Source organism: Cetorhinus maximus, chromosome 29 (assembly GCF_964194155.1).
Source record: "Cetorhinus maximus chromosome 29, sCetMax3.hap1.1, whole genome shotgun sequence".
Taxonomy (NCBI): domain Eukaryota; kingdom Metazoa; phylum Chordata; class Chondrichthyes; order Lamniformes; family Cetorhinidae; genus Cetorhinus; species Cetorhinus maximus.
In genome coordinates this window covers 4,038,029-4,053,686 of record NC_135907.1, presented here as the reverse complement: position 1 = coordinate 4,053,686, position 15,658 = coordinate 4,038,029, and the positions used below count along the sequence as shown (strand labels likewise).

The 15,658-nt window shown below is 52.0% G+C and overlaps 1 protein-coding gene across 1 annotated transcript in view; it reads left to right on the top strand.

Moving 5' to 3' along the window:
* LOC144669321 (uncharacterized) overlaps positions 1-15,658 on the top strand; it is a 140,331-nt gene that overhangs the window by 60,086 nt on the left and 64,587 nt on the right. The window contains exons 6-8 of the mRNA XM_078531681.1: positions 772-907; positions 11,812-11,898; positions 14,472-14,558. Coding sequence (XP_078387807.1) covers positions 772-907; positions 11,812-11,898; positions 14,472-14,558 — 310 coding nt within the window. The remainder of the gene's footprint in view (positions 1-771; positions 908-11,811; positions 11,899-14,471; positions 14,559-15,658) is intronic.

The following is a 15,658-nucleotide window of genomic DNA, read 5'->3' as shown; positions in this document are numbered from 1 at the left end:
ACCCCTTTGGGCCTATACCCATTGGAATTTAGAAGAATGAGAGGTGACCTTATTAAAACATATCCTGAGGGGATTTGACAGGGTAGATACCGGGAGGATGTTCCCTCTTGTGGGGGAGACCAGAACTAAGGGACACTGTTTAAGAATAAGAGGCCTACCATTTAAGACGGAGATAAGGAGAATTGTTTTCTTTCAGGGGGTCTTTAATCTGTGAAATTCTCTTCCCCATAGAGCAGTGGAGGCTGAGTCATTGCAAGGCTGAGTTAAATTTTTGTTGGACAAGGGAGTCAAGGGTTATGGCGGACAGACAAGAAAGTGGAGTTGAGACCCCAACTAGATTGAGCAGGTTCGAAGGACTGAATAGCCTACCCCTGCTTCTAAGTCCTATGTTCCTATGTCCTAGTATGACAAGGTGGCCATTCAGCCCATTGCGTTCCTGCTGGGTCTCTGTAGAGGAATCCAGTCAGCCCCATTTCCCTGCTCTATCCCCTTGGCATGCAATTTCAATATTCAAACTCAAAACTCTGAAGAGGATTGGATAAATGGTTGAAGGGAAATATTTGCACCGATAGTGGGAATGGGCAGGGGAATGGGATTAATCTGTCATCCCTTTTAAAGAGCCAGCACTGATATGATGAGCTCAATAGCCTCCTGCTCTGTTGTATCATTCTGAGATTCCAATGTAAATGATAACAAAGCCAAAAGTGGGACCTTATTTCATTGGAATACCCAGTATCAGTGAGTCGGCTCACAATGAGTATTTTCCAACAGGCCAGTCACTGACACACACCGGGAATTCAACTCTGCCAATGTGGGAAAAATGGGAAGAGAGTCAGCAACATCCTATCGGCCCAACGAAGAAACGAGAAAAAGTAACATCTATCCCAGAAAGTTTCAACAGCAGGAGGTGAGTCATAGTTCATATGTTTTCTGCTTTCAGAATGTGATGGTGGGTGTTTTCCTTGATGGTCCAGTTGGCCACTGTGGTCGGGAGTTTGAACAACTCAGATCAACACGTCAAACGTCATTCCTAGTTTGTGCCAAGTTGGTTGATCTCAGTTGCGGTGTAGGGTCTGAGGCTATGATTTACAGCAGCCCAGCAGCAGCAGGCATACCTAAAAAAGAGGTGCCAACCTATTGAAGCTACACCAGAGGACTACTTGCGTGCCAAATAATCTGAACTAGCATACAATAGACAGAGTGAAGCGACTCCAGATCCAACGGATCAGATAAAAGCTCTGCAGTCCTGCTACATCCAGTTGTGAATTGTGGTTGACAATTAAACAACTCACTGGAGGAGGAGGCTCCACACAATACCCCCATCCTCAATGATGGAGGAGCCCAACACATCAATGCGAAAGATAAGGCTGAAGCATTTGAAACCACCTTCAGCCAGAAGTGCTGAGCCGATGATCCATCTTGGCCTCCTCCAGAGGTCCCCAGCATCACAGATGCCAGTCTTCAGCAAATTTTATTCTCTCTAAGTGTATTAAGAAAGGCTGAAGGCACTGGAAGGCACTGCAAAGGCTATGGGCCCTGACAACATCCCAGCTATATTACTGAAAACTTGTGCTCCAGAACTAACCGCTCTCCTGGCCAAGCTGTTCCAGCAGACCTGCAACACAGGCATCTACCCGACAACGTGTAAAATTATCCAGCTATATCCCGGCAGGACAAATCCATTCCAGCCAATTACTGTCCCATTGGTCTCCTCTTGATCATCAGCAAAGTGATGGAAGGTGTCAACAACAGTGCTATCAAATGGCACTTACTCAGCAATAGCCTGCTCACTGATGCTCAGTTTGGATGCTCAGTTCAGCTCCTGACAACGTTACAGCCTTGATCCAAACATGGACAAAAGAGCTGAATTCCAGAGTTGAGGTGAGAGTGACTGCCCTTGACATCAAGGCAGCATTTGACCAAATATGTGGCATCAAGGAGCCCTAGCAAAATTGAATTCAATGGGAATCAGTGGGAAAACTCTCCACTGGCTGGAGTCATACCCAGCACAAAGGAAGATGGTTGAGGTTGTTGGAGGTCAGCCATCTCAGCCCCGGGACATCGCCAAAGGAGTTCCTCAGGGTAGTGTCCTAGGTCCAACCATCTTTAGCTGTTTGATCAATGACCTTCCCTCCATCATAAGATAGGAAGTGAAGATGCTCGCTCATGATTGCACAATGTTTAGCATCATTCACAACTCCTCAGATATTGAAGCAGTCTCTCTCCATATGCAGCGAGACCTGGACAACATTGAGGCTTGTGCTGATAAGTAGCAAGTAACATTCCCACCACACAAGTGCCAGGCAATGACCATCTCCAACAAGAGGGAATCTAACCATCACCCCTTTACATTCAACAGCATTACCATCATCCCACACTAACAATATCCTGGGGGGGGGTGGTTACTATTGACCAGAAATTAACTGGACCAGCCATGTAAGCACTGTGGCTGTAAGACCTGGGAATTCTGTGGTGAGTAACTCATCTCCTGACTCCCCAAAGTCCTGTTTTCAATCTACAAGGCACAAGTCAGGAGTGTGACAGAATATGCTCCACTTGCCTGCATGAGTGTGCTCCCAACAACACTCAAGAAGCTCAATATCATCTAGGACAAAACAGCTCTCTTGATCGGCAGCCCCTCCACTTCCTTAAACATTCACTCCCTCTACCACCAACACACAGTGGCAGCAGTTGGTACCATATACAAGTTGCACTTCAGCAACTCAGCAAGGTTCCTTTGACAGCATCTTCCAAACCTGTAACCTCTACCACCAGCTGATGCATAGGAACATCACCAAGCTCCCCTCCAAGTTATACACCATCCTGACTTGGAAATATATCGCTACTCCTTCACTGTCTCTGGGTCAAAATCCTGGAACTCCCTCCCTAACAGCACTGTGGGTGTACCTACATCACATGGACTGCAGCGGTTCAAGAAGGCGGCTCACCACCACCTTCTCAATAATTGAGATGGGCAGGTGGTAGCACATTGCTACTGTGACTGAACTGGTAACCCCGAGACCCAGGACAACGCTCTGGGGACCAGGGTTCGAATCCCACCATGGCAGATGGTGAAGTCTGAATTCAATAAAAAATCTCTTCTCTATTGTCCTTTAGAGAAGGAAATCTGCTGTCCTTACCTGATCTGTGGCAATGCGGTTGACTCTTAAATGCCCCCTGAGCAAGGGCAATTAGGGATGGGCAATAAATGCTGGCCTCACCAGCGATGCTCACATTCTGTGAATGAATTTAAAAAATGACATCTGGGAGCCTGGGATAATGTTTTTGATTGCTGAGAAGTCACCATGATTGGGATACACAGTTGCTGGTTATGTGAGGACAGGGTAACTTAACTGTCTTAATGGTTTGCTGACACTGCCTCCTTCCAAGCCCCAGTCTACTCCTGAATCTCCTCCAGCCCGTGCCCCTCTCCCATCCCCTGTTTTGTACCTTTAGCTGTGAGGAGACGAGACTGTGCCGGGAATCTTTGCCGTTTTAAATTTTCAGCTGGCGGAAGCTGAGGCAGAGCCAGGACAACCCTGAGAAAACCCCCCATCCACAGAGGTAGCTGAACCTGCTTTACCTCGACTTAATGAAGTGGTTGTTTTTGAAAAGCTGACAAAGATGTCAAAAAATGAAGATCAGAAATTGTCTTTGGAGTGTAAGATTTCAAAGGGAAACAACAGACAAAAGAATTATTACAAATTCAAACTGGTAAACACTAGGGGCCTGAGGTAGGGGAGTGGAGTGGGGGTGGTGGGTGGGAGTGGGGTAGTAACTCAGCCCACAAGGAGTTCTAGAGAAGAACATCTTTAAAACCAATCTGGGCCACTTCTGTGACTTGATGCTAATATTATGCTGCATCTTAACTAGCGGCCAGGGAAGGTACATTCATAACGTAACCAAGCAGGTTGAGTATCAACTTGTAAATACTTCCAACACACGCGGTAAGAACGGGAGAGATTCCTGGTCAGTCACATGATGGAAAAAGTGTTGGAGCTTCTCTCATCACTATCCTTAGCTCCAGACCACAACATGTATGGAAAAGTGCACGTTGCCACAGCAACTGAGACTCTTTCGGTGGAGGGGGGTTGGTTGGGGGATGCATGTGGTTGGCTAAGTTGGATGGATGGCCATTGTTGGCCAGATTGGTGCCAACTACACAGATTCAATCCTTGTTTCTGGTTGGGGTATATTCAGGACCTGCCTCCTTGCCCTACCTTGGCGCTGTGGGTTGGACCTGCCTTTGGGTGGAGAACTGAAGAAGAATCTTAACTAGGCCCCACTTGACTTTAATGGGAACCTTGCCCAGTGCCTAAATCTCTGGCTTTCATATTATGATGAGTGGAAATGGGTTGGGCTGGAGAGGGGGCTTTGGATCTTAAGAACGTAACCCCCCTTGCCTGACCATTCTTACGGGTGGTGGTGGTGGTGGTGGGGCAGTGTGGGGTGGGGAGGCACAGGGATTAAAATCAGAGTCTGTGCAAGTTCCGTTGCAGTTAAGGCAGCCAAGCGGGAGAATTTGGGTAGAAATCTGCTTTTCGGGAAGTGGTTCTCAAAGCGTGTTCCATGAGGGTCTTCCAGTTGATCCGTGGGCTAGTCCAAAATGTAAGGTGACTGAAGCTGGTATTATATATTGCTGTATTATCTGTAAGTAGTTAGGAACTCACTTAGCTAGGAACTAATGTGCTATGTGTAAGTGTTCCAGGGGGCCACACTTCACAGTTGCGCTAGAGACTGAAGTGATGTGTACACAACCAGTTCAACCTGGTTCTTCTTTTGAAGCCTGGCAAAATTAAACATAAAGAGTTTCTTAAAGCGCGATTGTGAACCACATCTGGGAATCAAAAGACAATAAGAACACACAGCAGCTGGTATTTGGCGGGAATGGTCTGATGGGCTTTGCGGCTCCACGTAGGGTCTGAGAATCCTGGAGTTGCCGACGTCGCTCTGGAGAGCATGCTGCCATTCCCAACAACATCCCACTGCGAGATCGGATTTTCAACACTGATGGGGGCAGGAAACAGAGAAAAGGAACCGGCCGAACATGGAGCCTGACACGGGACTGAAGCTGTCCAGCTTGGCACCGGACACCATCGAAAGCAGCATCGTTCCTCCTATCAATCTTGATGAGTATTTTTTTTTGTGGCGGCAAGTGAAAGCGGGTAGGGTAGAGGGGTCTTTTGCCCCGCTTTAGCGGCCCACGGACAAAAACGTCTGAGAACCACTGATTTAGGAGAGAAAAACGAAAAGGTTTCACGGTTTACAATAAAGACAGAAAGTGCTGGAAAGACTCAGCGGGTCTGGAGAGAGAGAGAGAGGCAGAGTTAATGGGCGGAATTTTCACATCCTGCCTGCGGAGGGTTTTGTGGCGGGCGGGAGCGGAGAATCTAGCAGGAGCCAAAAAACCGGAATACCGCCGGTGTGAAAACAGTTTGCAGTCCTCCCACTGGCGGGTTCAGGGTGGGTCGGGTATCCCGTCGACTGGTGGCGCGAGCGCAGTTTTGCATGCGTTACTATTTCACGAACGCTCATAAAATATGCTGCTTGCCGGAATTGTGTGCCGCCTTCCAATCTCGCACTGTGCCAGCGGGAGCTCACGCCGCCCTCAGTCACACTGGGAAAAGAGGGGCATGCAGCGGCCAGACCCCTCACTTCACTCGCAACTTCAAGGTGAGCGCAACATTCATAGCCGAACTGCCACAGCGCCTCGCCGGTCTCGCTGCAATGCCAGTGGAACTCCACGCCACTGGGGGTGGAAGGATTGGTCTGCTCCTGGTGGGAGCCTCCGTGGTCCTGAAAGACAGCGCTGGGCAGCGGCACTCAGGCAGGGTTGGACATTCAGACAGAGACCAGCATTTTGACCGGGGTGGGGGGAGGGGGAAAGGAAATTGGACAGATGGCGGTAGGGGCAAAGGGACAGGAAGGCATGCAAGAGGTTGTGGGGAGGGGTCACACACCGGGGGGGACAAAGGCGCAGGAAGGTATTGCAAAGGGTGGGGGCGGGGTGGGGGGGAATGATGGCAGGCAGAGGGGCAGGAAGGTGGAGAGGAGGGGGAAATGATGGCAGGCAGAGGGGAGACTGAGGGGTGGGAATCTGGAGCCCAACAAGGGGGTATATGAATGGAGGGGGATGCATGCAGACTCTGGAATAGGAAAGGGGGAGGGTGTGTTTGTGTGGTACAAGAGGCAAGTGTCGAACTGAAACTCATGAAGGGAGTGGGGGTGTGAAGGGAGACTGTAGTGTTCAGTCAAGAGGGCAATGGAGAACTCAGTGAAAGTCAAAGCCCTTGGTCTGGGGCCAGCAGGTCGGAGAGAGTGAGTAGAGACACTCCACAGGCTCAAATTCAGGAGTGAGAGGGTACAGACTGTCCTTGGGCTCACAGTCAAGAGTGAGAGAGGAGAGACACTCCTGGGGCTCTGTGGACCTCACAGTCAAGAGTGAGAGAGTAAAGACAGTCCTGAGGTGCAGTGGGCCATGCTACAGTCATTGTACTCCCGCTCCAGGAGGGGCAAGGGCTGTGTGATCAGTTGGGATGATGCACAGCTTGGTGTGCAGGGTGTTTTACAGTCTGTGGCCATTGGCTTTTCTGGCTCTGTAATGGTCTGCAGTTGGGATGGTAATGGTTATGGGTGGCATCTGCAGCCTCTATTTGTGGAAAACATGCTAAAAGGGGAGGGGGGGCATGTGCAGCTTTCTTGGGTGGGGGCGGAGACTCCTCTGTCACTGACCGTGCACACAGCCTCTAGATGGGGAGGGAAGAGGTCCACATGGGGCATGGGCATGTCAACAGTGATGGGCTCAGGGGGCATGGTAGGAATGTTCATGTCAACAACAGTATTGAGGGATCCAGTATTACTGGGGAGGCTGGAGAATAACAGGAGGTAGTTCTACCTTCACATTGTGAGGCTCCGGGTAAATGTCTGGGAAGCGGACAGTGAGAGGGGGAATGTTGCCTCATAGTAATAGCGCAGAACCACCATCTTGCACTCTCTAACTAATGGCCCAGTCATATATTGAAAGTAGAAGTGAATCTGTGCAGGAGGGGTCTAAGGCAGTGTGGGAAGGGCGCACTCCTGGATTAAGGGGCCCTTTCTGGCCGTGCCCTCTAACTTGTGGGTGCTACGAGATTAAAATGGAGTCAGAGCTGAGCGAAAGGAGGACGACCTCCTTGAGAAGCTCGGCACTGGAACCCATGTCTTTTGCCGCGCTGTAACAGGGAAAGGGAGGAGTCACTGTCTTAACATCACAGTTGCTGCATTTCAACATTAACACACAGGAATGTGGAATTTGGGAACGAAGGTGACCGTTTAGCAGGCACAGGTGCTACATATGTGGCATTCCATAAATGAGAGACTTTCATGTGATTTCCAGAATTGGCATTCATCATGGGCCAAAGGGCATTAAGTCATTAGTCACGAGCAACTTATTGTTGATCAATATGGCAGATCTGAGATTGGAGCACTGAGCTATGTCAGCTCGCCCACGTCATTCAAACCTTCTCCAGCCTCTGCGGGATTCAGATGTTAAGTCTCAGGGATGGCATCTTGGTCACCTCTATGTGTCTGTTCGCACCTCAGATACGAGGCTGTATCAGCGACAAGGTTAGTAGGGCAGAAGCCGCTATAGACCGTTACAGTTGCCATTGGACCGAGATTGTGAGCTTCACTATTTTCACCCGTTATTCATTAATCTATTCAGTCTATCGTTTCAGAGAGAAGGGCAAAACACTTATGAACCCAGGGCTCAATGCCTCCTTTTTGAGGGTTTTGGTAGAATGGAGGAGGAGATGAAGGGACAGGCGATGCCGGGCGCAGCTTCAGTAAGAGGCTCCACCTGAGGTCCAGGGTCCACTGAAGAAGACTGTCCTATTTGTAGCTGAGTGACAGACAATGCCGCGGGTATCTGTGCTTGTCCTGAGCTCTGGTGGATCAGGTCTGCCACATTCTTCAGGAGTAACTAACATCCTGTAGACTCGGAGGCTGTCCCCTGCCAGTGGCCTCACAGGTCACCGCCGTGCTCAATTTCTTCACTTGTGGATCATTCCAGGGATTCACGGGACCTTTGTGGCATCCCGCAGTCCACAACACATAGATGCATCAAGGAAGTCACAGATGCCCTCTTACAGCAAGGCACATCACTATGTGAGGTTTGCACTCCATGAAGATCGCCAGGTTGAGAGATTCAACAGGTTTGCAGCTATCTCAGGCTTCCCAGGAGTTGCAGGCTGTAATCAACTCCATGGCTCCATGGCAGCAGCCCCTAATGTTCACCAGCCGTAAAGGCTTTCATTCCATCAATGTGCAACTGGTGTGCGACCATCGGAAGCACATAATGCCTGTTTGTACCAGATACCCTGGGAGTTGCCATGACTCATACATCTTGGGTCACTCCCAGGTGCCGAAGGTCCTGAGTGTCTATAGGGTGGCTGGTTGGGGATAAGGGGTGAAATGCTGGCTCATGACATCTGTACTTCAGCCTCAGAGAGTGCTTCAGAGGAGAGGTACAGCTCACAGCTTCACATGGCCCCTGATCGAGCAGACCATTAGCATTCTGCAGATGAGCTTCTGATGTTTGGACCGCTCAGGTGGTGCTCTGCAGTACATTCCAGATAGGGTATCCTGCGTCATCATTGTGTGTTGCGCCCTTCACAACCTGGTGCTGCAAAGGGGTAATTAATTCCTTGCCGGAGGGAGAAATGGAGGAGGATGAGAGCTCCACGGAGGATGAAGAGCAAGAGGGCCAGGAACTTGAAGAGTGGGATGAGGGTCAGCTTCCACGGGACGATGCCATCGAGGAAGCCAGATGAGGAAGACATGCCCATGCCACTTTGCTACCAGATTGCTGGAGGAGTAAAGTGAAGGCGAGAGGAGATGGCCACATTTCCCCTGGCCCTTAATGCCATTCCCCATTGCATTGAAAGGGATGTCCAACCAATCACATCAAGAGCAATTTCAGCATTCAGACTTGCACCTTCCAGCTTCATGATTGACCAGGCCATGATCTCTAAGAAGGTAAGGGGTGCGCTCTGTAAACACTCGCTTTGGGAAGTGAAAGTTGACACAACAGTGTGAATGCTGCGGCAACTTAGTTGATGCAGTTGTTGCCACGTCAATGAGAAAGTACAGCGGTCAGTGAGATGAGGACATGCTTGGGGATCTCACCCTCCCTTCCAGGTCTTGTCCTTTGGCACTACCACTGAGGAGACACAACTGTCGCTAATCCCTCAAGGCTGCCGCGCTGCCCTCACAGCGATGTAGTCATGAGGAAGAAGGGTTACAAATGCATTAATCACACGTTTCCCATAAAAATTTTAACACATCTCCATGACATTACACAAGGGCGCAGAAACTCTCTTCAGTGAGGTTAACATCACGTGAATGTGAATCTCACAAAGGGAGACTATCACTGAGTGGGAGTATGGCTACACCTCGAAATAAGAGAGATTCATATGTACATAGTCACGATGCCTTCAGTTGACCAAACCATTCACATAAACATCAAATGCATTTACAGAAATGCGGTATTTTTACAGTGGTTGCACACCCCTAACTCAAAAGTGATTTCAATATTCCTTAATTTTCCTAACCCTACCACTATGCCTGGGTGTAGCCCCGACATCCACAGCAGAGGTGAAGGCAGACTGCTGACTGCTACGTCCTGATGCCTGTGATGACGTCTGAGGCCTGGAGGACCCCGGTCTGATACGGGCCTCCTGCTCAGGGGCAGATGCACCCTCCTTGGCCTGAGCAGCTGGAGTGGTGGAGTGTCAGAGGCAGACGGGATTCAGAGCGTCTGGACACCCTTGGAGTGTCCTGAGCAGAGGCCCCCGGGTGTCCGGCTGATGCTCATTCTCCCTGTAAGTGCCTGAGGGCCCCTTCCTGACTCCTTGAGGGGAAAGGGCACCTGGAGGGATGTCGAGGTGCCTCGTCCCCTCTCACCTAGAAACTGATGGTGCACACCAGTGTGTGTGACCATGGAGTCCAGGGCTGAGTGCAAATCTGACAAAACCTGCTGGACCAAGGTGTCCATGGTGGTTGCCGACTACCCCATGGTGACCTCTAGGCGCTGGCATGTTGGAGCCACGACATAAGACAGAATGCGGACAGACTCCTCCATCCTTTGCTTTTGTCCACTGAATGACTGCCGCACCTCTGCCTGTTGTTCAGCCGCCACCTGTCGTTGCATGTCCAGCATTGTGTTGGTGGCCGCTCGCAGAAGCTCATCACCTGACTCAGACTCAGCGGGTGGCTGGTCTCCAGCAACCTTCCGAGTGCCAGAGATGGCTGTCCCCGCCTCCGACTGCTATGGAGATGTGTCGGTGAGGTGTCCTCTAGTAGGCGAGCCCGAGCCTAATCTAGAGCTATGACCCGCCGAGGGTGTGCCTCTGCGCCGGTGGAAGGTGTGGGTGAGCGCAGTGATGGTTCTCCCTCAGTGGCTTCCTCAGCTTCTTCATCTGAGGTGGTCTGGGGACTGTCCCTCCTCCTCTGCCTACATCTGCTGGTGCCTATAAGAGAGGGAGAGAAGTTGAGTTTTAGTTCCTGAGCAGGCAGATTCCAAGATTGCATGTAACTCAGTGTGAATGTCAGGATGTGATGAAGTCATGGTGGTGTCATCTCCACGAGGTTGCTGGGACAAGCTGATCTCCTCTTCCCTACAGGAGCAATCCTTGTCCTTCCCAGCCAGCTCAGCAGCAACCTCTTTGAACTTGGTGAGGGGTACGATGTCAGCCATCCCTATCCCACCCCTCCTCCCGGATCTGGGATCTTTCCCATCTGTTATGGCCAACTTGCCTTGGAAGAAGACAAATGAAAGGAATGTGGTGAGAAGGGATGGAGCAGAGATTGGGGAAACATGTCTGCCCCACCGTGGGTGGTGAGCCCTCTCCAGAAGGGACTGAGGATGGAGTGTGAGCAACATGATGGATGAGACGGTGGTGATGTGAAAGCTTCTGTGAGACAGTCAGTGGTGATATGTCTTCCCCGCCAATGGTTGCGTGAGATCCCTGAAAAGAGTAGCCCTTTGAGTACACAATGTCATGACGAGAGTTTGAGATTGGAGGGAGTTGAAGGATGAATTACCCTGGCGGAGCAAGTGAGATCATTCAGCCTTTTCCTGCACTGGATGGCGTTGTGGATGCCGCGCTGACCTCCTCTGCCACGGCCTCCCTGGCTGGAGAGGTGAGGGCGGTGTGCTTCCTAGAGCTGTCCCGAGGATAAAGCACATCCCTATGCTGCCTTACTCCCCCGGTGCCAGGCCCTGAGGGTGTCGGGGCCGAAGCAGGGCGGAACCTTCTTCCTCTGGTTGCTAGGCGTTGCTGTGGGTCTCCTGGAGACAGTGACATGTGTGCGCTCGGTTGGCATTTAAACATGGCGCCTGGATCTTCGACCCTGTCAGGTAACAGTGGGGCGGATGAATCAGCTCGCAACTCCCCAAGTGTCTCGCCTGTACATAACTAATGAGTTTCCAAGCGCAGAGTCGGGTGTGATTTCCCGCCGTTCCAATCGGCGGGAAACTCCTGCGGAACTTGCCCGCTTTGCCACTTAGTTTCAAAAATGGAAAGTTCCGGCCAATGCCTTGAGTTCAATAGGACTCTACTTTAGAACTTAAGAGTCACAAGCCATATTCGAGTCTGACAAGACTCTTCTTAGGAACTTAAGAGTTCTGAGGAAGTCATATCGGACTCAGAACACTAACTCTGTTTCTCTCTCCACAGGTACGGTCAGGCCTGCTGAGTTTTCCCAGCACTTTCTGTTTTTATTTCAAGCCTCTGGCATCTGCAGTTCATGGTTTACAATGTTCCCTTCCAGGCCACTCGAGAAATCTCTCAGCCGTCTTTTTCCAACTTGCTGAAAGGCAAAGACCGAGATGCGCCGTCAACCACCATGTATGAGAGGGTAAGTGACGTGTATTCTATTGATGTCTTGCATTATGCTTTTAAGTGCCTAGGACATGCCTTAGGGAATTCAATAAAGCCTGGGGAACGAACTTAACACACTGGTGAGGCGGAGAGGGGATCTATTTTAAGACTGGTTTTAGTGTACGCTGTCAATGTGACAACAATAATTCGCATTTATATAGCACCTCTAATGTAATGAAACGTCCCAAGGCGCTGCACATAAGACCAGACAGAATCGCACACACTGAGCTATGTAAGGTGATAAGGATAGGTCTTAGTCAAAGGACGTTTTAAGGACGTCTGAAAGGAGGAGAGAGAAGCAGCAACAATTAACGGTGGAATTTTCAGAGTTTAGGACCCAGGCTGCCAGGTGGAGTGGTGAAAATTGGAGACACACAGGAGGCCAGAGATCTCTGAGGATTGTAGGAGGTTACGGAGATTTGATTTTATTCTTTCACAGTATTTGTTTCCCGTTCCCAGTTGCCCGAGTGGCTTGCTAGGCTGTTTGCAGAGGGTAGTTAAGAGTCATCTGTAGGATGGCAGATTCCCATCCTTAAAGGGCACTAGTGAACCACATGGGTTTTTACAACAATCGGCAACCGTTTCATAGTCATCATCCCAGATATTTAACAAATTCAAATTTCACCAGCTGCTGTGGTGGGATTCGAACCTGGGTCCCCCAGAGCATTACCCTGGCTCTCTGGGTTACTCAGTTCAGTGACAATACCCACTCCCCACCTCTCCTCCCATCTCCCCAACACCTCCACTCCCCTCCCCCAACACCTCCATTCCCCTCCCCCAACATCTCTGTTCCCCTCCCCCAACTCCTCCTTCCCCAACCCCCCCCACACCTTTCACCACCCGACATAACCTCTCCCCACTGCCCAACCTCCCGAGCAGCAGCGCAGCAACGAGTCAAATGGACCCGACAGACCAGCTTCAAAAAGTTGGAACTCTCAACCTAAAAGTTTCTATTTTTTAAGCCGGTCCATCCGGTCCGAGGCTCCCCCAGGCCCGAGGCTCCGTCTGGCCCGAGGCTCCGTCCGGCTCCGGCCCGAGGCTCCCCCAGGCCCGAGGCTCCGTCCGGCCCAAGGCTCCCCCAGGCCCGAGGCTCCGTCCGGCCCGAAGCTCCCCCAGGCCCGAGGCTCTGTCCGGCTCCGGCCCGAGGCTCCATCTGGCCCGAGGCTCTGTCCGGCCCGAGGCTCCGTCTGGCCTGAGGCTCCGTCCGGCCTGAGGCTCCGTCCGGCTCTGGCCCGAGGCTCCGTCCGGCCCGAGGCTCCATCCGGCCCGAGGCTCCATCTGGCCCGAGGCTCCGTCCGGCCTGAGGCTCCGTCCGGCCTGAGGCTCCGTCCGGCTCCGGCCCGAGGCTTCGTCCGGCCCGAGGCTCCATCCGGCCCGAGGCTCCGTCCGGCTCCGGCCCGAGGCTCCGTCCGGCCCGAGGCTCCATCCGGCCCGAGGCTCCGTCCGGCTCCGGCCCGAGGCTCCGTCCGGCTCCGGCCCGAGGCTCCGTCTGGCTCCGGCCCGAGGCTTCGTCTGGCCCGAGGCTCCGTCCGGCCTGAGGCTCCGTCCGGCTCCGGCCCGAGGCTCCGTCTGGCCTGAGGCTCCATCTGGCTCCGGCCCGAGGCTTCGTCCGACCCGAGGCTCCGTCCAGCCTGAGGCTCCGTCCGGCTCCGGCCCGAGGCTTCGTCCGGCCCGAGGCTCCGTCCGGCCTGAGGCTCCGTCCGGCTCTGGCCCGAGGCTCCGTCCGGCCCGAGGCTCCATCCGGCCCGAAGCTCCATCTGGCCCGAGGCTCCGTCCGGCCTGAGGCTCCGTCCGGCTCCGGCCCGAGGCTCCGTCCGGCCCGAGGCTCCATCCGGCCCGAGGCTCCGTCCGGCTCCGGCCCGAGGCTCCGTCCGGCTCCGGCCCGAGGCTCCGTCTGGCTCCGGCCCGAGGCTTCGTCTGGCCCGAGGCTCCGTCCGGCCTGAGGCTCCGTCCGGCTCCGGCCCGAGGCTCCGTCTGGCCTGAGGCTCCATCTGGCTCCGGCCCGAGGCTTCGTCCGGCCCGAGGCTCCGTCCAGCCTGAGGCTCCGTCCGGCTCCGGCCCGAGGCTTCGTCCGGCCCGAGGCTCCGTCCGGCCTGAGGCTCCGTCCGGCTCTGGCCCGAGGCTCCGTCTGGCCCGAAGCCCCGTCCGGCCCGAGGCTCTGTCCGGCCCGAGGCTCTGTCCAGCCCGAGGCTCTGGCTGCTCAGCGTGGATGACGCGATCTCCATTTAAAACACTGAGCCTAGGATCCCTTAGCCCCGGGCCCCGGTGTTTGGAACCGTTGCACCACCCCCTCCCCCCCCACCCCCTCCCCCCCTCCCCACCCCCCCATCCCTCCTGGGCCCCCGGTTGGAGGTGCCGGACTGCCTGACTATATTCCGAGACACGGAAGGAGAGAGAAGTAACCACTGAGGCCAAGAGGGGAGATGGCTGGGGCAATTGGAAAGGGAGAGAAGGAACCAAAATCACTAATGGGTGGAATAGAACATCTTTGGAGCAGATATCTAGGAATGGCCTTGGTTAAACTGCTAAAGTTCAGCCTTTTACTTTCAGACTGACAGAGGCCAATCTAAACAAATCTCTTCAAACTCATTGGAAACCAAAGAGAAACATCGGTACATCCCTCACCAATACGATAAGGTAATTGGTGTCTATATTTCTTTAAATTTGGCTATTTTCTGTGCTATCTCCCTGAAAGAGCTGACTCTTGCCTGTCTACCTGCCGCTGTCTGATATCCTGTCCATTGGCCACTTGTTGAGTGTGACCTGTGACATTAAGCGTTGACAGGCTGCTCTATCGGGGGGGTAGAAGCCACTTGATGCTTCACCCTTGAACTGTTCACTCTGTTTCTCTTTTCACAGATGCTGCCCAGAGCGGCTGAGATTTTCCAGCACATTCTATTTTTATTTCAGATCCTCTTTAATTTAGTTCATGTTATTTCTAATGACTGAATGAAAACCTTGGTTAATCTAATTGCTGGGCTCTGTAACCAAGAAGGCCAATTATAGTGTCCTTGTAGCCACCCTGGCTGGACACTGACCAGGGATTGAATTCTGAGCCCTTTAGTGTAGTGCAATGGTCTGAAAGTGTATTTACTGGGAAATCATCATTTTTTATGATACTGTATTCAGCTGTATCTCAGTGGATTGCAATCTCACTTCTGACTCATGAGTATTGCTGAAGAAAGACACATGCTGTCGAAGTTTTTCGTCTTGCACTCATCAGGATAGATGCAAGAATGCCAAATTTCAAAGAGAGTAACGATGTGTACTGCAAGAGGAAAGATTGGTGCTGCAGGCAAAAGGAGCATGCCCAGGCATTGCACCTTTTAAATAAAAACATTGGGGCCAACAGTTCTCCATGGCAACGCCTCAAGCAATCAGATTTGACTTGTACCCTTTTCTCATGCGGTATAAATTGTTGATCGCTTTGAAATTTGACATTCTTGCATCTGCCCTGACGAGTATAAGACAAAAAGCTTCAACAGCATGTACTATTTTTTTGGCAATATTCAAGCCCTGTACTACCAAGTGACTATTGATGTTTTGAGTTGAATATGATTCTTCTTCATTCTGGAGAAGTTCTGTTTTATGTATGAGTGTTTCTTTATGTTCTCCTGTGCTGCCATCGCTCCGCTAATTGAGTACAGTCGATAATTTCTGTACAGCTCACAGCTTTGTTTAACCACCCCCCGCCCCCACTTTGTTTAACCACCCCCCCTCCCCCACTTTGTTTAACC